At 41.5% G+C, this 20,930-nt stretch overlaps 1 protein-coding gene across 6 annotated transcripts in view; it reads left to right on the plus strand.

Annotated features, from left to right (window-relative positions):
* Positions 1-20,930, plus strand: part of CEP112 (centrosomal protein 112) — a 217,310-nt gene that overhangs the window by 53,099 nt on the left and 143,281 nt on the right. For all 6 annotated transcript variants that reach the window (XM_053375363.1, XM_053375358.1, XM_053375361.1 and 3 more), the window contains 5 exons: positions 6,892-7,046; positions 7,857-7,986; positions 8,462-8,554; positions 9,789-9,848; positions 14,413-14,492. In XM_053375363.1, coding sequence (XP_053231338.1) covers positions 6,892-7,046; positions 7,857-7,986; positions 8,462-8,554; positions 9,789-9,848; positions 14,413-14,492 — 518 coding nt within the window. The remainder of the gene's footprint in view (positions 1-6,891; positions 7,047-7,856; positions 7,987-8,461; positions 8,555-9,788; positions 9,849-14,412; positions 14,493-20,930) is intronic.

Below are 20,930 nucleotides of genomic sequence, written 5' to 3' on the forward strand. Positions count from 1 at the left end.
TAGTTTTGTATAAGAAGTCTACAGCAATAAGAATTATGCTTTACATACCAGCTTAATTTATCTTCTGTGATTCCTCACTTGATAAGTAAACATTTATTTTGTTTCTTAAAACCTCCAGTTCATATTTTATCATCTTGTGCCTTTAGCCAGAGAGAAGGGTTATGCGAACAATGAAGTTTAGTTATCAGCAGGGCTGATAACTTGTTAAAAAAGTTCCGTTAAAGAAAATTCTGCTTCAATAGGAGCTTGAATCTGATCTGTATACAGTGGTAAGGTAAAGATAAAGGGACCCCTGACCATTAGGTCCAGTTGTGGCCGACTCTGGGGTTGTGGCACTCATCTCGCTTTATTGGCCGAGGGAGCCGGCGTACATCTTCCGGGTCATGTGGCCAGCATGACTAAGCCGCTTCTGGCGAACCAGAGCAGCACACGGAAACGCTGTTTACCTTCCCGCCGGAGCGGTACCTATTTATCTACTTGCACTTTGACGTGCTTTCAAACTGCTAGGTTGGCAGGAGCAGGGACCGAGCAACGGGAGCTCACCCCATCGCAGGGATTCGAACAGCCAACCTTCTGATCAGCAAGTCCTAGCCTCTGTGGTTTAACCCACAGCACCACCCGCGTCCTGCTATACAGTGGTACCTCCGGTTAAATACTTAATTCGTTCTGGAGGTCCGTTCTTAACCTGAAACTGTTCTTAACCTGAAGCACCACTTTAGCTAATGGGGCCTCCTGCTGCCGCCATGCCGCCGGAGCACGATTTCTGTTCTCATCCTGAAGCAATGTTCTTACCCCAAGGTAATATTTCTGGGTTAGTAGAGTCTGTAACCTGAAGCGTATGTATCCTGAAGAGTATGTAACCGAGGTACCAGTGTACTGGCGTCTCCAAATTATGGCTGGGCTTGGTAGCCAACTTTTAGTTTCTGCTTGCCAGCTATGCAGTCTAATCGTAATAATAACACATAATAATACAACAGTACATCAATTTATCAACACAGGTGTTGCCTATGTTGTCTGTCATGTACCACATGGGGTGTTGTTATTTTTTAATTCACCTGAAACCCACAGTGCTTGTTTTTGACAATGCCTCCCCCCCCTTCAAAATGTTGATGACTATCCCTCTACACCGCACTGCATCCCACCCAAAATATACAAGTGCTTTCTATAAATTCAAATATTAAACATTTACATTGTTGTTTTCAGATACAACCACAACAATTGGGGAAGGCATGGTTCAGTATGATGTTTAATTTTCTGCCTGATAAATGAAGGGGAAATAAAGGCTTAGAAGCTACGTAACTAGGCTTCTACTGGCGGGAGCATTCCCTACGCCCAGTTCCACAAACGAGATGGAAGTGGGAAAGTGGGGAGGAAGCAGGGGAGACAACTTTCACTGACGCCTCCTTCCTCCTGCAGCCATCTTGTATCTCATATATCTTCTGAGCAGTTTCCCTGGTAACATTATGAACCACATATTTTCACACATTCAGGCACCCACACCTTTCAGTAGTCATATGGAGTTTTTATTGATGATTTACTTTGTGTATATTGCTTTGTACACTAAATTTCATTTTGTTTCAATCACACTTATGTGTAAAAGTTGAAAGATTTCAGCATTAGCATGTGTCTAAACAACCAGGTTGTTAGGCAATCATCTTTATTTCCTCTTGCATTGTTTTTCTTTGCTTTGAGGCAAAGAGTCTCAAGAAATCTGAAAGTGATTCACTGCCTAATAGCCACATTGTTTTCTCTTCCAATTACATGTGTTTACATTTCATCATAACAGGAATCAAATATCTTCCTATCCCCTGTATACAATAGGAGTTAAATATCTTCTTATTTCCTGTAACTTGCTAGATTCTAAAACACTTGATACGATTCTGCTTGATCAGGTTCAACTTTAAATAAGTATTAGATATTTTGTTCAATCGCAAATTCCTCTTGTGTAACCTGGTATATTATGGAATTATGAACTTTCTTTTTTATGGTTTATGATTTTATTCACCCATCACCACTGAATACCTCTTCACTTTTTTTGTACAGTATTTTAAAAACGCTTAATTCTAATGTTGCTTCCACATAATCTCTACTGCTTTGTCTAGTTTTTATTTTGTATTGGCCCTTGCTGTCTCTTACTTCCCCTTATTTCAGGTAACAGTCCGCCTGTATGCATAAACATCAGTAAAGGATTACTAGGAATCACAGCAGTGTACATATGGGTGGTTGGTTCTTCATTGTGAGGAGGCTTTCCAGGCTATTATTTTAGATGTCAAATTTACAGGGACAATATTTTCTCCTGGAGTAGGGCACCTAGCATAGGGAAATTACGTTTTTGGGGGGCCAGGAAGGGCCATCTCCTAAACTTACTTTTGGAAGAGGATCGTTCTCTTCCCGCCTTAGTCATGGGCAGATAGACTCTGGCATGGTTCATTACTTGTGGCAGTTTAGTATTTTGAAAGAAGGAGCTAAGTTAAGAACTCTAGCCTAGGGAACAGAGTAGAGAGACTCCCCCTTTGGTCACACTATCCTGGCATACACTTCACTTGAAGATGGGAAAAAGCTGGTTCACTTGGAGATTGGAAAGAGAGAGAGAGAGAGAGTTTCCCTTAGGTCTCAATTTTTCCACATATAGTCATGTTCTGGCAATCATTTTTCATGGCATAGGCTTCCACTCACAAGCACCGGTGGACACATGAACTTGTGGAGTGACAAGTCTTGCATGTCCAACCTGGTGCTCTCCAGATGTTTTCAGCTACAACACCCATGAGCCCCAGGCTGCATAAATTGGCCATGCTAGCTGGAACTGATGGGAGAGGATCTAGAGAGCACCAGTAGGGAGAAAAGTGGACTATAGACTTCTTCAATAGGCTTTCCAAATGGCAGATTCCACAGATTTTGTCATTGGAATCATGGTTGCCTAAACAACCATGTGGTTCGATTCACCACAGATGACACAGCAAGTACCAAATGTATGACACAGGAAGGTAGGGCACACAGTCATTTTCTCTCTGGGGATTGTCAGAGTACATGGGGAGTTTCAGTGCTTCTCAATGTCCCACTCCCATAATGGTCAGAAGAGTCTTCACACCCTTTTCTCTTCCATGGTTGGTGTATTGCTCTACACAGTTGCATTAACTTTCAAGTCCCCTGAGGGTTTTGTGGCATGCTTGGTTGGGGAGCTGCCACCTCAGCAGCTTTGTGAAAAAGGACTTCTTTACGTGAGATGTGCAGGACATACCTTTACCAAAACACTATAAGATGAACATTTTAACCTCTTCCGAGAGTGTCTTCAGGAGGCCTGCCTTACAAGGGTAGATCTGATGTGGACACTTTATTAAGTTGGCCACACCATTGCTAATGACCTATATGCAGAGATTATGTAATGAAGTTTCATCTTTTGCCATTAAGATTACAATTCATTTTATCTCTGTCATCTAGGTTAAAATATCTTTCCATTTGAATTTCTAACAGGCACATATTTCCTTCCATATGAACGTCTCCATTCTTTGTGATTGGTTGTAGAGCTCTTAGTCCAGGTTTTCCCTCTACGTCTTTGTGAAATTTTTGTGGAGCCTGGGGCAGGGTGTTCTCTGTAGTAGCACCAGAACTTTGGAATCTGCTTTCTTGGAAAGCATCCCGCCCTGCCTCAGTATCAGAGTTCAGGCAGGGAGTAAATATTTTAATTTTCTTGTCCTATTAAAATAGCTTACACTCTGTTGCCTTTGGTTTTTATTGTTTTTATATATGAGCTATTTTTTCATTTACAGTACATTGCCTTGAGTCCTTTTCTGGTAGAACATTTTTTTAAAAAGTAATTTTACTTGAAATCATCTAGGAGATGTGTTTTAATTTCTAGCCAGTGGGTTTATTGTTTTCATTATCAGTGCTTTTAAAATGATTATTTGGGCCCTTTCAGTTTTCTCTCGTGTGCCATTATGAACTGCTAACGGTTTCTTAAACAAGAAAAGTTTATTCTCTTTCGAGTGTTTCAAATTATTTCCCCCCCTTGCCAAATACTGTCCAATTGGCAAAGTGGGATATCCTCTTGATCTTATCATATGGCCAAATCTACTGGATACAGGATGTCTGAAAGCTGCTGTTTATCAAAAGCATGATAGTAATCTCCACTGGCTGCACAGCAAATCCTATAATTGAAAAGAAAAATGTGCTTGACTTTTTGTCCAAACAAATACAGTCCTTAAAGATGTGTTAAGAACAATTTGAAAGAATATATTTTAAGAATGCACTGCGTATGTGATGTTCGTGTTTCAGAAGATATAATGCAAGTGCTTTACCCGAGTACGAGCCATAAAAATCTCCAGTTTACATAATTGTGTCAACAATAATTTCAGCTACATACTATAAAAAAGCACTGAGTTGATGGATGCTAAGTTTCACTTTAACAGTGGCTGGAAATATTCATTCTTTCCACGTTCTTCTGCCGCACAAGCCTTTGTTAACATAATGTGATTTGTGTGTCCTGTTTAAATTCCTGAATCCTGACCCAGCTTTGATTTTAACCACTTGCCTGGTTGTCATGGGAGGCATCTGACCTTTACCAGTTGAGACTGGTACGCCAGTTACAAATTTATCTAGAGAGATCAAACCCTGCCCCAGCAATCCATTGGCTGGTCACATTCAGGAAAGACTACTGTAATGTACTCTACATTAGGCTGCCTTTGAAGACTGTCCAGAAACTTTCAGCTGGTGCAGAATGCTAGTTGATAGTGTGTGGTGCATAGGACACCAAATCTGTACCAGTGGCATTGGTTGCCTGTACATTTCTGAGCAAGCTCAGAGGTTTTGCTTGTATATCTGCCTATCAGGTCAGTTCGGCTGCTGGGCATGAGAGATGGGACCTTCTCTGTAGTGCCCTCCAGACTGAGGAACTCCACAAGGATGTGTATGGCCTCTGTAGTGCCGGTGTTTATGTGTGTCTTAAAAACCTACCTCTATCAAACCTCTTAAAGGCTATACTCTTAGAACTGGTTATTTTACTACAGATGGTTCTGCTTCTTAGGTGCTAATTTGTACTGATGCTTGTAAACGGCTCAGACTTTTAAAGGATTGCAAACACCAGTGCTGTCGTTACGTTCTATTTTATTTATGTATTGTTTCATGATGTTGTGAATAGTTCTGGGTGCACAGTGCCCCGAAGAGCAACATCCAGATGATTAATAAATAAATAAATTGCAGTGGGATGGCAGCAGTGCATCTTTTGGACAGGAGGCAAGTTCAGCTCATTTTGCAATGGCCACTTGCTGTTCTAAGTTGCTCAAATTGTAATGCCTGGACCCATAGATCTATGAAACAGATGGTGTAGAGATTGCTTTTGGAATAAGAAGTGGTAGAAATGAGAAGAGAGCCTGTGTCATGTAGTAGTTCAAGCGTCCGAGTAGGACCGGTGTGGGGGGCGGGGCGGGGGGACGACCAGGTTTCAAATCCCCACTCGGCCGTGAAGCTCACTGGATGACCCTGGGCCAGTCACTGCCTCTCAGCCTAACCTACCATTAATTAATTAATGGCTTGTGTACATTCACTATGTAAATGAATCATGTGTATTTGCATTTTGGATAAATTCAGACAGCGAACAGCCTTTTCACCTAGGGGGCCAAGATTAAAAAATGGTACTACCATACACCTGCTGCTAAAATGCTGCCCGGAGGTCCAGGAGGGAGGACCATGAGTGATGTTGCTGCCAGAAGTTTTTTTTTAAATAATAATAATGCAACAGCGTTGAAGGGTTCAGGTTGTCTGTGTTGGGGACCCATCAGCAGCACTATGCAAAAGGCCCCCTGACATCTAGTCCCCGTACAGTAGTGCTATCTAAAAGGAAGAAATAGCATGTATTTGCCTCATGGCATGATATATAGAATACTGCAGTGGCAAAACAAAAGTGCAGGGGCATAACAAACCTACTTTCAGATAAGGGACAAAGGAAAACTCTGATCTGAAACTTCTGCTGCCTTGTGGGATATCCTCAGGAGAAAAAAAGGTTAAGGAATAAATCCTGCACAAATTTCGAGTGGAGTTCCTTGGATGGTGCTTTGTATGCCTCCTTCCAGCAGCTACTGCAGCCAAGCTAGTGCCAAACGTACTGCTCTGCTTTCCTTTGGAGCACATCAGTGAAGCCGAGAGTGGGGTCTTGTCATCTGTCCACACTGTCCAGGCTTGTGCTCCAGGGAGGTCACTTCAGTGTTGCTAATGCAGCGGTTTGACTTCACCTCCAGAGGTGCACTCCATTGTCTCTCGAGAGAAACAAATGCCAACCATATGATGCCAGTATTATTCAGTTCTCTGTACAGTGGTACCTCGGGTTAAGTACTTAATTCGTACCAGAGGTCCGTTCTTAACCTGAAACTGTTCTTAACCTGAAGCACCACTTTAGCTAATGGGGCCTCCTGTTGCCGCCGCGCCGATTTCTATTCTTATCCTGAAGCAAAGTTCTTAACCCGAGGTAATATTTCTGGGTTAGCGGAGTCTGTAACCTGAAGTGTATGTAACCCGAGGTACCACTGCATTAGTAAATCTACCAATTCTTTACAGTCTCAATTTTTATAGCTTTATGATAAGATTAGGTATAAAGGTAAAGGAAAAGGAACCTTGGACGGTTAAGTCCAGTCCAAGATTAAGTATAGAGTGGTATATTATTCTGGAGCAACTCTCTATAATGACTCTCCCATCTGGAAATGAAAATTTGAAATTGTTTTTGAAATTTGAAATTTTGAATGAAAGGCTGTTCATTCTGTTTGAAATTGTTTGAAATTGATGCACATTTAATTTGTTTTGTTGTATGTGATTTGATGGGCTTGCTTTTCCAACCTTTGTATTTTCCATAGAGAATCTGCACATCAACTCAATTCCTAACAGAGTTTTAACCACTTTATTTAGAACCAGATGGTCAAAGAGCTGGAGGCCCGTGTCCACCAGTTGACTGTGGAAGCAGAATCCAGTAATTTGCAGCATCAGAAGTTATCTCAAGAAAAGACCAGTCTTGAGCAAGCCTACCAGGCTGTGTGCACAGAACTCGAAGAAGTCAAGGCAAGGTACTTAATGAACATTTCCACTTTGGATAATAGGTGTTACAAGTGCCAATTGTAATAAAACATTAGTATTTAGTAATAACTGACTGGTAAATGAAAACGAAAAGTTGCATTTTGAGTTTCTTAAATATCTGGGTATGTTTTACTTGCCTATTTACTTGGATCACATACTGTGGAATAATTTCCTCACCTTCTGATGTGTTTCCACGGCAGTTAATGGGATAAATCAATGGTGATACTAATCAATAGCAGAGGTACAACTTCTAAGGGGGTAGTGATGTTGATATGTTGTAGCAAAGACAACAAACAATCTTGTGGCACCAAGGCACATCAGTGGTTGAGGAATTCACAGTTCTATGGAGAAATACAATGAACCTATAAAGAACCCAGGAAAGTCAGCAAAATAGTGTAGCGTAAGCATTCTTGAACTTCTTGTTCTCCTTGATCCGGATAGTAACTTTATGAGAAAAGTGAATGTATAAGCAAACCTTCATCTGCCATTACCTCAGATAATGTACTTGATCTTTATCTGTTATTGGTTGCTTCTCGCAGGATTTCCCAATGGTGGGTGTGGAGTCCCTGGTTGAAAATGGAGCTCTATATAAAGCTATAGGGATTGGTATATGAAACCGCTTGTTTTCTCGTTGGTTGTATTTTTGTAAAAGCAGTTCATTGTTTGACGTGATTGCATTTTCATGCTTCATAAGAAAATGAAGATTAATATTGTTCTGTTCATGCTGTAAGATGTGTAAGAGAAGAGAATGTTGTGTTATTTCAGATACCTCTGCTTAGATTTCCTTGCAATATTTCTAGATGCAACTCACTTCAGAAAGAAAAGGGGCGCATTGTACAAGACTTTGAGCAGAACATTCAGACTCTACAAAGCAAATATGATGATGACATAGATTTGTTGAAACAGGAACATGCTCTTTCTGCAGTGAAAGTAAGTTCACACTCAAGAATAGGATAGGCTTATATACAGATAGGCTTATATTAAAGCCAGTTTTCAGTGTTAATTTTTGAGGTTTTATGCTTGCATACACATGTATAGGTATGACTGGGTTTAATTTAATCAACTGATTCTTCTCAGCTCCCTTAATATACTTATATGCATGTATGTTGACAGGGTTGAAATCTAATGTTTCAACGTTAGTTTGTTTCTCTGAAGTGTGTGCACAATTTTTAATCAGGTGCCAATGACTATTCTAACAACACTGTTTAATCTATCAGTAACTATAGTAGTATTTGCATTTTAAGGACAAATGAAATATGGAGAGACTGAGTTTAAAAGTTTTCTGTATCTTTTCCAAGTAGATCATCTTCTCCTCCCCCGTCTTTTAAGTTGAACTTTGAAAAAAGTTTACTTCTGCCGGAGCTAATACAAGACCAACATTCCCTTGTCTATTAAATCCCTACAGGCATCTGATGTGATTGAAGAATTAGAACAGTGTGTGTCGCAATTAAAACAACAGTTACTGGAATCAGAACATCAAAGGCAGCAACAGCTGAGGGTGAGCCCTGCATTTTTCACTCAGGAAAAATGATGAGCCTTTTTTTTCTTTTTTCTTTTTACTACTTTCTGTGATTTGTATGAATAGAATGCTCAAGTGAGAGAGTTTCTGGAGTTCTTGGAAATGTGAGCCAATCACTCAACATCCGTAATAATGGAATATGTTCTTATTTCTGGCTAAACCCTTTAAAGAAACTTGGGGGCTATTTGTCTTATTTCCTTGCTTATTGAACTGATATGAAAAGCGTATATATCAGTGGATTAAAGAAATGCATACAGTGAAGTTGAAAGTAATCCCTGTGTCTGTCTTACATAGTGATAGCTACATTTGTATAAATTAGTACATTAGCATAAACATGTCGCATGGCTCCTACATTTCAAATATTTGCTGCCTTTTCCTTGCTGTCCAAATTATGCCTGGCTCTTATTCTTTCTCATTCCTAACCAGTAAATTCACTGCATCTCCTTTTCAGCTTTCCACTGCCCAACATCCTTTCCTTCTTTATCCATTAGCTGCCTTTACTACGGGTTGTGTAACCCTTTAGGGAGAGGAGGCCACATTATGCAGCTGACTGTGGTATTTTGCTCATGTATTCAAACCTCTCTCCCCACTTTGGGGTGGGGGGCATATGGAAACTGGTTCTGCATGTTTGCACACCTCTAATGGGACGCGGGTGGCACTGTGGGTTAAACCACAGAGCCTAGGACTCGCCGATCAGAAGGTCGGCGGTTCGAATCCCCGCGACGGGGTGAGCTCCTGTTGCTCGGTCCCTGCTCCTGCCAACCTAGCAGTTCAAAAGCACGTCAAAAAGTGCAAGTAGATAAATAGGTACCGCTCTGGCGGGAAGTTAAACGGTGTTTCCGTGTGCTGCTCTGGTTCGCCAGAAGTGGCTTAGTCATGCTGGCCACATGACCTGGAAGCTGTATGCCGGCTCCCTCGGCCAATAAAGCGAGATGAGCGCCGCAACCTCAGAGTCGGTCACGACTGGACCTAATGGTCAGGGGTCCCTTTACCTTTACCTTAATGGGAGACTGGAACTGGTGGCATCTTGAGCTCAGACTCCCACACCTTTTCTATAGACCAGTTTTTCACCTGTTTTAAAATTGATTAGCTAAGTCAACTCCCTGCCGTCTGATCAAACTTGCTGTTACATGTGCATTGAATATGGTTATCAGATAGTTCCAAAAGTTTTATTTATCATGTAATCGTCAGTTCCTTGACCTCTATTTTTCAGGATCAAGAACAGACATATATGCAGGAGAAACTTCATTTAGAGAGAGATCTTGAAAAGAAGGTAATGAATTGAAGTATCAGTTTTATTGTATGGAATATCCGCTGTAGCCATTAAAAGATTTATTTATAAACCATAAAATGCAAGTGTTGGCCAGAAAAGGAACACAGAACTGGTGAAATGTAAAAGCTTATCTGCCAAGGAGCTTTTTTCAACGATAAACCTGTTGATGTTTGTCAGAGAGCTATACTGTCTTGGCTAAGTTACATTCACTAGCATATTTTAGTCCATAAAGTGGGGGAAACCCTCTTAGGTTAAAGATTTGAATAGTGCCCTGTCTGAAAATGCTTAAGATCTTTCAGTAATTATTTTTAGTTATAATGACATCCAGATTTAAAAGGTTGAATTGGAAGATCTACTAACTAAAAAACAAATCACAGATTATATTTGCCTGTTCTCCAAATTAATCAGTGAGGCAGAGACTGGAGGACACAGGCTCATTCCACCACAATACAGCAGCTCCTTGTGCCAGATTGAGAAAAGTAATATTAAACTGTTTTCTTCTACTTTCAATCTCCACAACCCCCTATTTGCTGACAAGCCTGTCCTTGAAATTTTCATGGCAGTCCATCAACCCCAATCACCCAGAATTCTTAGCAAAATACAGAAATATTTCACTTGAGCTCTATTTTTTTCTATCGGAGTATGCACTTTTGTAGGGAACAATGGAGAACATAATCATGTATAAAGAATCCTGCAAATATCTCTCTTGATTTTCACACACTTATTGGAACTCTTAGCAGGTTCCTGAGAGTACAAAAGAGTTAGGTTTGATCTTTGCTGTGTGTACTTTCCCATGCAGCTGTGTAGGAAAACGTAAATCAAGGCTGGCCAACTTTGCTTTTCCAGAATGCGCATGATAGTGTGATTGTTTCAGATATATGTTGTTGGGTGCCTGTTGGCCCTCACTCAGTTGATGTCTTGATTTAGAAGAGATGCCCATTAATGCAGCTGCCCACTGCATATACTATAGTGTAGAGACCTGGTGTTTGAGCTGTGGATAGTTCTACATGGTTTGTCTGTGATAGGCTAAAAGCATATGTGTGTCAGTAGCCCACATACCACCTCTTACCACATACCACATATATTATTGAAGCCAGGGCAAGGAGCAGCTACCATAGAACCGATGATCATCAGATCTGGCAGTTAATTATGTATTGGAAAAGGGAAAATATGGTTGCATTGATATATAATAATAATAATAATAATAATAATAATAATAATAATAATAATAATAATATAATGTCTATCCCGCCCATCAGGTTGGGTTTTCCCAGCTACACTGGGCGGCTTACAACATATATAAAAACATAACAAAACATCAAACATTAAAAAACAAAATATCCTATTCAAGCAACAAACAAACAAACAAACAAACAAACCAATAAAGCAATAGAAATCAATAATAACAGCAGCAACAATAACAATAATAACGGTTTACAGTTATACCCAGGTTAAAATAACCGCCAACCCCAGCTAAACATTTAACCAACACCCGCCCGACAAAAACAAAACAGAGGAACCAAAATTAGAACCATTTAAAACATTTTACGTGGGTGGCGCTGTGGGTTAAACCACAGAGCCTAGGACTTAATGATCAGAAGGTCGGCGGTTTGAATCCCCGCAATGGGGTGAGCTCCCGTTGCTCGGTCCCTTCTCCTGCCAACCTAGCAGTTTGAAAGCACGTAAACGGCGTTTCCGTGCGCTGCTCTGGTTCGCCAGAAGCGGCTTAGTCATGCTGGCCACATGACTCGGAAGCTGTACGCCAGCTCCCTCGGCCCATAAAGCGAGATGAGCGCCGCAACCCCAGAGTCGGCCACGACTGGACCTAATGGTCAGGCGTCCCTTTACCTTTACTTAAAACATTTTAAAATGTTTTAGCCAGTTGCCCCAAACCAAGAGGTTACTTGCTTTACATCAGGGGTAGCTATCTCATGGCCCCATGTGGCATCCTCAAGTGATTTTTGTGGCCCCTGAAAACCCCTGAGAATCCAATCACATTGAGGCTGTATTGTCACATGGTAGAGCATAGGTGTCTGCTCCCGGGGGGGGGGGAGAGTTGTGTTCAGTGATTAAAAAATTGCACTGAGATTGCTTTCTGAGCCCATAGCTTTGACACCACCATCTTCAGCATTTTGTGTGCATTTTCTGGTGTATGTATACATGCATGAGAGTGTGGGGTGGCTTCTGTTTTTGCCACGTGCCCTTTTTTTTGTCCACTGGCAGACGTCCTTTGAAGGGTTCTCCGGAGGATAATATATGACCCCAGGGCTGAAATTATTAGCCATCTGTGGTTTACCTACAAGGCATAAAAACAGCCATTAAATGCAACTACATTAGTAGGGGATAATTCCACAGATGTATTCTAGTGTTATTATTTTATTTATCGCAACATATCAAGCTTGAAAACTCCACTAGACAAATGAGGAGAACTATCTCTGCAACAGACATGAGGTTGACAGTTCCACATAGGTATCAGAACCATATCAAAGGAAGAAACAACCTTAACACCTATTCTGCCTTGGGCAAAAGCACTGGGAACATATGTCTAGCAAGTTTAAAGTTTTGACTCTGTTGGACCGATAAAGAAAAGCAGACCTCAAAGTAAAAGACCCACTACAGAGCAGAATTGCTAGCAACCAAACGTTACAGTCATAGGTATATTAGCTGATCTTCATGGCTTTCCATAACTTTTGACTTATTTAATTGAGGACAACGTAGTGAGAAATATCTAGAGTATGTAAAATCTGTGATCACATTGGTCAAGAATGGCGAGATGGCAGCGTTCAATCTTCTTTGCAGTACAAGGTGGCAAAAGGGACAAAGCTCTCCCTGGCAAGTTCCACTAACAAGAAGTAAATTTTTAAAGAAACATTTAAAACTCTCAGTTATGCTGTTTTATTTCTTAACACTACTGTATTTTACATGACTATCTGGCTCATGCTCACTTAGCTTTGTCCCAAGTTCACTTGCATCACTGGTTGGGGTTACTTGCAACTCTAGTGGACAAAGGCAGGAGTAGGCTTTTGCAGGAAATAGACTGGCCCTTTCCAGCCCTGGGAGGAGTGCAGGGAGCGTTCACGCGACACACACATTGCAGCTGACACGCTAATAATAATAATAATAAATTTTATTTATACCCTGGCCAGAGCCAGGCTCAGGGCGGCTAACACCGGTAAAATTACAATAAAATCATAATGGGGGGGGGGGACAATTTAAAATACAGGTTAAAATACAATTTAAATTGCAGCCTCATTTTAGAAGTAGCCCATAGATGAAAACCGTAAGGGGAGGGAAACATAAGGGTCAGACTGAGTCCAAACCAAAGGCCAGGTGGAACAGCTCAGAAAGATGTCAAGTCCCGCAGGGCCCTAGTCTCTTGTGACAGAGCATTCCACCAAGTTGGGGCCAGTATTGAAAAGGCTCTGGCCCTAGTTGAGACCAATCTAACCACCTTGCGACTTGGGACCTCCAAAGTGTTGTCATTTGTAGACCTTAAGGTCATCCGCGGGGCATACCAGATATGTCGTAACGCACAGTTTGGAAAGCTCTGCCTTAAATAAGCCCTTAATATTGGACTGGAAAACAAACTGGGACAATTGCAGATACAGTGGTACATTGGAAGTCGAACGGAATCCATTCCAGAAGTCCGTTTGACTTCCAAAATGTTCGGAAACCAAGGTGTGGCTTCCAATTCACTGCAGTAAGCTCCTGCAGCCAATTGGAAGCCACGGAAGCTGTGTCAGATGTTCAGGTTCCAAAGAATGTTTGCAAACTGGAATACTCACTTCTGGGTTTGTGGCGTTCGGGAGCCAAAACATTTGACTCCAGTGTGGTGTAGTGGTTAAGAGCGGTAGTCACATAATCTGAGGAACCGGGTTCGCGTCTCCGCTCCTCCACATGCAGCTGCTGGGTGACCTTGGGCCAGTCACACTTCTTTGAAGTCTCTCAGCCCCACTTACCTCACAGAGTGTTTGTTGTGGGGGAGGAAGGGAAAGGAGATTGTTAGCCGCTTTGAGACTCCTGAAGGGGAGTGAAATGCGGGATATCAAATCCAAACTCTTCTTCTTCTTCTTCTTGACTCGTAAGGCGTTTGGGAACTTAGGTACGACTGTATTTCAAAACAGGTGATACAGTGGTACCTCGGGTTACAGATGCTTCAGGTTACAGACGCTTCAGGTTACAGACTCCACTAACCCAGAAATAGTACCTTGGGTTAAGAACTTTGCTTCAGGATGAGAACAGAAGTCGTGCAGTGGCAGTGGGAGGCCACATTAGCTAAAGTGGTGCTTCAGGTTAAGAACAGTTTCAGGTTAAGAATGGACCTCCGGAACTAAGTAAGTTCTTAACCTGAGGTACCACTGTATGTGAGAATAGTGGTCTGTGCTGGTTAATGGGCAGGCTGCTGTATTCTGCATTGGCTGAAGTTTCAGAACCATCTTCAAATGCAGCCTCACATAGAGTCTGTTGTGGAAGACCTCAGAGAATGAATGGCAGTGACCATATGTCACGGTTATCAGGGTGTGTGATGGCTGGAACGTAACTCTTTTTCTTTTTTAAATGTTAGATGCATGGATTGCAGAATGACTTTGAGAAGGAGAGAAAGGATTCTCATAGGAGAATACGAAAAATGGAAGACATGCTGAGGTGAGTAAAATGGCTCCAGAATGTTCCTGAGGAAGATTATGTTTTGTTTTTTAAATATTAATATTTTTATTGAAAGAATCTCGGCTATAAAGAAATAAATTGATACAAAGGAAAAAAGAGGAGACGTGAGGGGGTGGGGAGAACAAAGATGTGTGTAAGCAAGAGAGAGAAATATACACACACACACACACAAAAAAAAATGCAATGTAATATACTCCCATACATTCCTATACATTATATAAATTCATATAGTGTTATTATCCTAATACATATGTAGGTTTTGTTGATACTGGAGTCATGCTTGTATCTAAATATACATGATGGAGAGAGGTGGCTCTTAGCCATCAAATAGAATCAGGAGTGGTGAAGTTCCACTTAACTCTGCTATTTGGATACTTTCACTATATCCTCATTTCTCAGTGTAAAAAGAAAAGGGCTGTCTTCATTGTAGGCAAGGAGCTCTTCTCAAGAAAGGCATCAAACTCTTAAGAAGAGTGCTGTTCTTTCTTTCTACTGTCTAACCAAAAAGCGTCACCCAGTATGTGATTAAAAACAGTTAGGTCCGGAGAATAAAATTGCTGCCTGTGTTAATTGTGCATATCCAGTTGTGGGTTTTTTATGGCATTTGAAAAGTTCCTGTTCATCCAGAGTTTAATGTCGCCTTTTGCTTATAGCTTTTATAAGCAATAATATAACAAAGCAAAGACAATATGGTGATACAAATAAATATTGTATTTTGTTTTTTCAGTGTGAAATATAGATCTGTACAGAGCAGTGCTCTGTAAATATTCTTTGAGTTTCAAAAGTATAAAAACTATCTGAGCTTGTAGCAATATTTTTACCCTCTCTGTTGCTGCTTCAAGACTGTCACCCAAGTGCTCCCCCATTTTCCTCCTGAAAGTCAGGGTTTGCATGGATGAAATGATGGTCCACCTTATCCTATTTAAAAATTTCCTTCCAGTAGCACCTTAAAAGGTAAAGGGACCCCTGACCGTCAGGTCCAGTTGCGGATGACTCTGGGGTTGTGGCGCTCATCTCGATTTATTGGCCGAGGGAGCCGGCGTACAGCTTCTGGGTCACGTGGCCAGCATGACTAAGCCGCTTCTGGCGAACCAGAGCAGCGCATGGAAACGCTGTTTAACTTTCCGCCAAAGTGGTACCTATTTATCTACTTGCACTTTGACGTGCTTTCGAACTGCTAGCTAGGTTGGCAGGAGAAGGGACCGAGCAACGGGAGCTCACCCCATCACGGGGATTCTTACCGCCGACCTTCTGATCGGCAGATCCTAGGCTCTGTGGTTTAACCCACAGTGCCACCCACGTCCCTAGTAGCACCTTAGAGACCAACTAAGTTGGTAATGTGCTACTGGAAGGAATTTTTTTATTTTGTTTCGACTACGGCAGACCAACACAGCTACCTATCTGTAACTTATTCTATATGACAACATTACAAAACCATTTAAGAGCCAAGTCAAAGCTCCCTGTACTGACTCTGAATAAGTGAGTGCATTTTCCCATTTCCAACCCCCAACTGCTAAAGCTGTGTGCTTTTTTCAGCAGATGAAAGCTTTGGCAAAAACCACAAACTCTTCTTTTTAGTTCAACCCTAATAAATATTCCAGCACACTAAGATGAGAGAGCATTTACACTGAGAGCATTTAGTGTTGATGGCTGCAGTATTAATTTAAATCCCAAAGATGATGCTCATACTCACATTAAAATATTATCTTATGGTGTTCTCACAGTTCTTTTTAGGTAATAGCAGCATATAAAGGAATAAAGGTTGTATTGTGTGTTTTCAGGGAATAGATGTATGGCCTGATTATGTACACCTGCAGAACCCAGAAGCATATATTCTGCATGGGAAGGAAAGGGGGTAAAACAGCTATATGTTGAAAGGGGTGGTGTGTGTGTGTGTGTGTGTGTGTGTGTGTGTGTGTGTAGTGTTTTGTGTTTATTTCATGTGTGTGCTTATACTATGCCTTTATAAGTTCTCAACTTGGCAGATGTTTAGACTATGTACAGATAATTTTTCAGAGATTTGAGGCAATATTATAGGGGTCTTATTGCTTCTGGGCAATGTACTTTTGCGTGTGAGCAGCTGTTTTGTTTCACCATCATCTCATGTGAGACTGACTTGTCGTGTTTCAAGCTCTGTGACAGAAAAACAGAAACATAGCCAGCACACTTGAGATAGAAATGTGTCCCTTTTAGCATGATTCTGAGTGCCTGCAGTATGGTGCCTGTGACTGATATATACTGCTTCCACTCCATACACAAAGCAGTTTTGAAACTGTTTTTTGACAGTTTTTGAAACTGTTATTTTTAATTGCACTTCCTGGTTTTCCTAAGTGAAAGGATGCTTAAATATCTTAAATGATTTATGCAGCCCCTTAAAAGGAAAAAAAAAAGTGTGAAATTTATTTCAGGAGTGAAATTTACTAGATCAGAAGCTGACTCTGATCTGGTCTATTCAGTTCCACATTTCTTTTGAATTCTGGGAGTAGAAAAAGAGCAGCTGCAAGATTCTTTTCTTCCCTCTATTACGTTCCTTCTGTTACTATCTTACAAATGCTTGCTAGATTAGGGCCACCGTAGCAGTGAAGATGTAGTCACTCCCATTAATCCAGAGAAATGGATATGGGTTATACCAAAAGCTGCACAACAACTATTAAACAGCTTATCATCCCTCTGTGATGCTTGAAAATCTAGACAATTGCCAACCTAGCAGTTCGAAAGCATGTCAAAGTGCAAGTAGATAAATACCTTCCGGCGGGAAGGTAAACGGCGTTTCCGTGCACTGCTCTGGTTCGCCAGAAGTGGCTTTGTCATGCTGGCCACATGACCCGGAAGCTGTACGCCAGCTCCCTCGGCCTATAAAGTGACATGAGCGCCGCAACCCTGGAGTCGGCCACGACTAGCCCTAATGGTCAGAGGCCCCTTTACCTTTACCTAACACTGATCTTAACCATGTGGTTAGAGACTATAGATGACTGGTGGGGAACCTACCTGGGCCAAGTGTAGTTGGACAGGCCTCCCAATTTGGTTTTCTAGGCCATTTTGGTCACGCCCAACCACCTTCCCTACATCTCACAAAGTTCAGTGCCTGCGAAATCCCTTGTGCAGTGTTTCCCAAGTGCCCAGCCAATTGATTGCAAGCTTTGCAAGCCCTGCACTTTGTGAACTTTGCAATTCCATAGAATTCAGATTGTAATACAATAAAACACGATATGTGAGAAATAAAAGAAGCAATAAGATCACAATTAAAAATCAATATGATTAAACAACCATACATAGGTGTATTCTTTTCACATCCAAACTAGAGTCAAATAAGTCACGCAGTTTTGAGTTTTACTAGTTGCTGGCTTAAGAGAGGTGAACAATATTTTAGGGCAGTTTAACAAGTATCCTGCCCTTTTCATCATGGGAAACTCATTCAGATTTTTCTAGAGGGACACAAATATGTTATTTCTTAGATAACACACAGTAGGACTAGGCGATATTAGCTTTTCAACATCACGGTGTATCGCCAACCAAACGTCGCAGTTTGAAAAAACAATCTGCGTTGGTCTCTGCCCATGAGGCACCTGGTGAAACTGCTCCAGCTCTCACCTTGGGAGCTGAGGTGGTTTCACCCAGGCGCTTGTGGGCTAGGACAACACAACTTGTTTGCCCAACCCAGCTGGATGGAGGGAAGGTTCCCATTCCCCAGCTGAGACAGTCCCGCTGCGAGCAGGCAGAGCATCACTGCTCCTTTAACTGGTTGCTGTGAGGAGCGCCAACTGTGTTCCCCTCAGCTGAGCAGTTTCATGGAGCCCCCACCACCGGCTCGCGGGAGCCAGCATTGGGCTGGGGGCTGCTTTAACTGCTTGGTTGAGGTAAGGGCAGCTGCACACTTGTCCTCAGTCGAGCAGTTTAAAGTTGCAGAGGGAGGAACAAGCTATATCGGCGCCTCGCCAATACAGCTTGTTTCGTCCTCTGTGTCATATGAGGGCAGAGTGCAATGTTGGTTTCACTCAACGGTATATCGCTGGTGAAACCGCCACTGCTGCTGAGTCCCTCTGCCAACAGCGCTGCTGCAGAAAGGAATATACACAATTCTGCATAATCGACATGTTTTTGCAAAGCAATTTTGACCATTTTTATGCCCATTTTGCCCTAGTATACACATTTACATACAAATTACTTGGTTGGGGAGCAGCATTGCAAGTTTCGTAGAAATGTGAATTTTGAAGGATGGCTTCAGTTTATGTATTTTTTTCTGAATGTGGAAATTAGGCAGGTTCATCTTTAAAGGTAAATCAAATTGAATTTTGTCCCCATCCCGACTTGGGAGTAAACCCCACTGAATTCACTTGGACATACTTTTGAGTAGGGTTGTGCTGTTTGTTGGTATATATGTTGCAGAGAATACCTTACTTTAAACTGTAAACACAGTACACTGTTAATGGCTTCTTTTCTCCAAAGCAAAACCATAAGGGCAGCAATTACCTTATGAGTCCCATCAGCGCAAGCTCTGTGTAAAGGCATTAACTTGCACAGTGGGACTTGCACAATGGGGCATTCTCCCTCTCATCCCCTCACAATCTAAAAGGCAATGCAAACTGAAAAGGGATGGAGGCGGGGAAGAGAACTTAGGCATAGAGTTCTTGTAACGATCATTTGGAATGAAAAGATCTCTAGGAGAGGAAAAGCTAAAAGTTACTATCTTTCAGCAACACTGATGTAGAGCCTGTGCAGATCCCTCTTTCTTTCCCCCTGTTCTCTGATTAAATGGCTGTTGCTAGATGACAGTTCAGGGAGGAGCCTGATGGAACTGAGCTTTGAGTAGAGCAAAGGAGATGGAGCAATTTTGCAGTCCCATTTCTCTCTTATAACCAGGCCTTTGGATGATTAACATTCTATCATCTTTAAAATGGTTTTTTTTGGGGGGGGGGTATTGGTTTTCATTTTGTAATATTTGTGCTCTCATGTTGTATTATGTTGTCAGCTGCCCTGTAATCTTTGGACGAAGGCATACAAATCGAATGAATGAATGAATGACCAGAGTTTGATTCGGTTGAGTGTTGTTCAAGCAAACAAATGCGGGTTTCAACAGGAAAAGTTATTAAGTTAAATAGAGCAAGGGTTTGATTGTTTTTTTAATCCCCTAAACCAAGAAATAAAATGTGAGCCTCTAAAAGAATTGTGTTATGCTTATGTCTACGTTAAAAATGCTATAATGACTGTTTTTTTCAGTCTGCCCATCAGATAAAGAAGCAGTCTTTAGGTATGTAGATTGTTGCAGTAAGTTACTGTTTTATTCTGTATCGACCTTTATGACAATTAAAGTTGTAGTTACATTGTATTCCAAAATCTAGTCTTGCTCTTGCATTAAAGTATCATGTAACTAAATGTTTCCAACTAGGAAATAATAGGGTGGCCGCTGCTACTTTAAATTTAGGGTGTTCTGTTCGTGGCATTTTGTAGTTTACTGTATACGGTATAACCGACTTTGCCATATTTCATGCTTCTGGAAATGCCTGGCACATCTGCCACCCTTTCCACCAGCAATGGGGAATGTTTTCCATATCTCATGGTGAGTGCTTAGCATGGTCCAGGGAGACTGTGAAACCCTCATTGCCATGCACCCCCTGCAGGGAGATGGTCATTTAATTGAGCTTTGTTCCTTTCTCCCACCACCTTACTGGAGTACCATCAAGGCATGTTTCAAGGGAGGCACTGGCTCCTGCAACAAGCAGCCAGTCTCCACACAGCGACACTCCATCTGAAGCCACAGAGCCTTCATGGTTCTCAGCCGACTTCTGCTAGTAGGGGTATTTCCACAGATAAAGACTCCCTTCTGCCAGGGGACATAGGCCATCTCCTAACTTGCTCCAGCCCAGCAGATTTGGGGGTTTGAATTCTTATTAATGTGCCTATGCTTCCAGTGGAAGCTTGTTTAAAAAATACTCTTTACTGCTTTGCAGTTCTCGTAATTGCTGCACATTTCCTGTCAATGCTGATTTATATTTAATGTTGGCAAACTAGTCACTGCCATGTTCTCCTTAGTGGAAATTGCTTTAATATAAGTTAGTGTTTCTTTAGAAAGTTATTTAAAATGTCTACACGCCATGACTGAACACATAATGCCTATATAATTACTTAGGGCAAGGGAGGTTCTTTCTGATTACTGTATATTAGTTGAATCATAATGGCATGTTATGAGGGACAGATCACTTATTAGGCTAAACCTTTCTTGATATAATCTCATTTGCAATGAATGCAGAACATGGGGGGGGGCTGGGATTACATTGCTAAGTATATACAGAGTAGACACCAGATGCTGACAAGTGGGGTTTTTAAGTGTGTGTTGAAAAAGCCGGGTTGGGTAGGTTAAGAAAAGTAAAAAATGGTAAGCATAGTAAAAAATGGATAAACAAAATGACCTGGCCATTT

The sequence above is a fragment of the Podarcis raffonei genome, chromosome 2 (genome assembly GCF_027172205.1).
Source record: "Podarcis raffonei isolate rPodRaf1 chromosome 2, rPodRaf1.pri, whole genome shotgun sequence".
Lineage (NCBI taxonomy): Eukaryota > Metazoa > Chordata > Lepidosauria > Squamata > Lacertidae > Podarcis > Podarcis raffonei.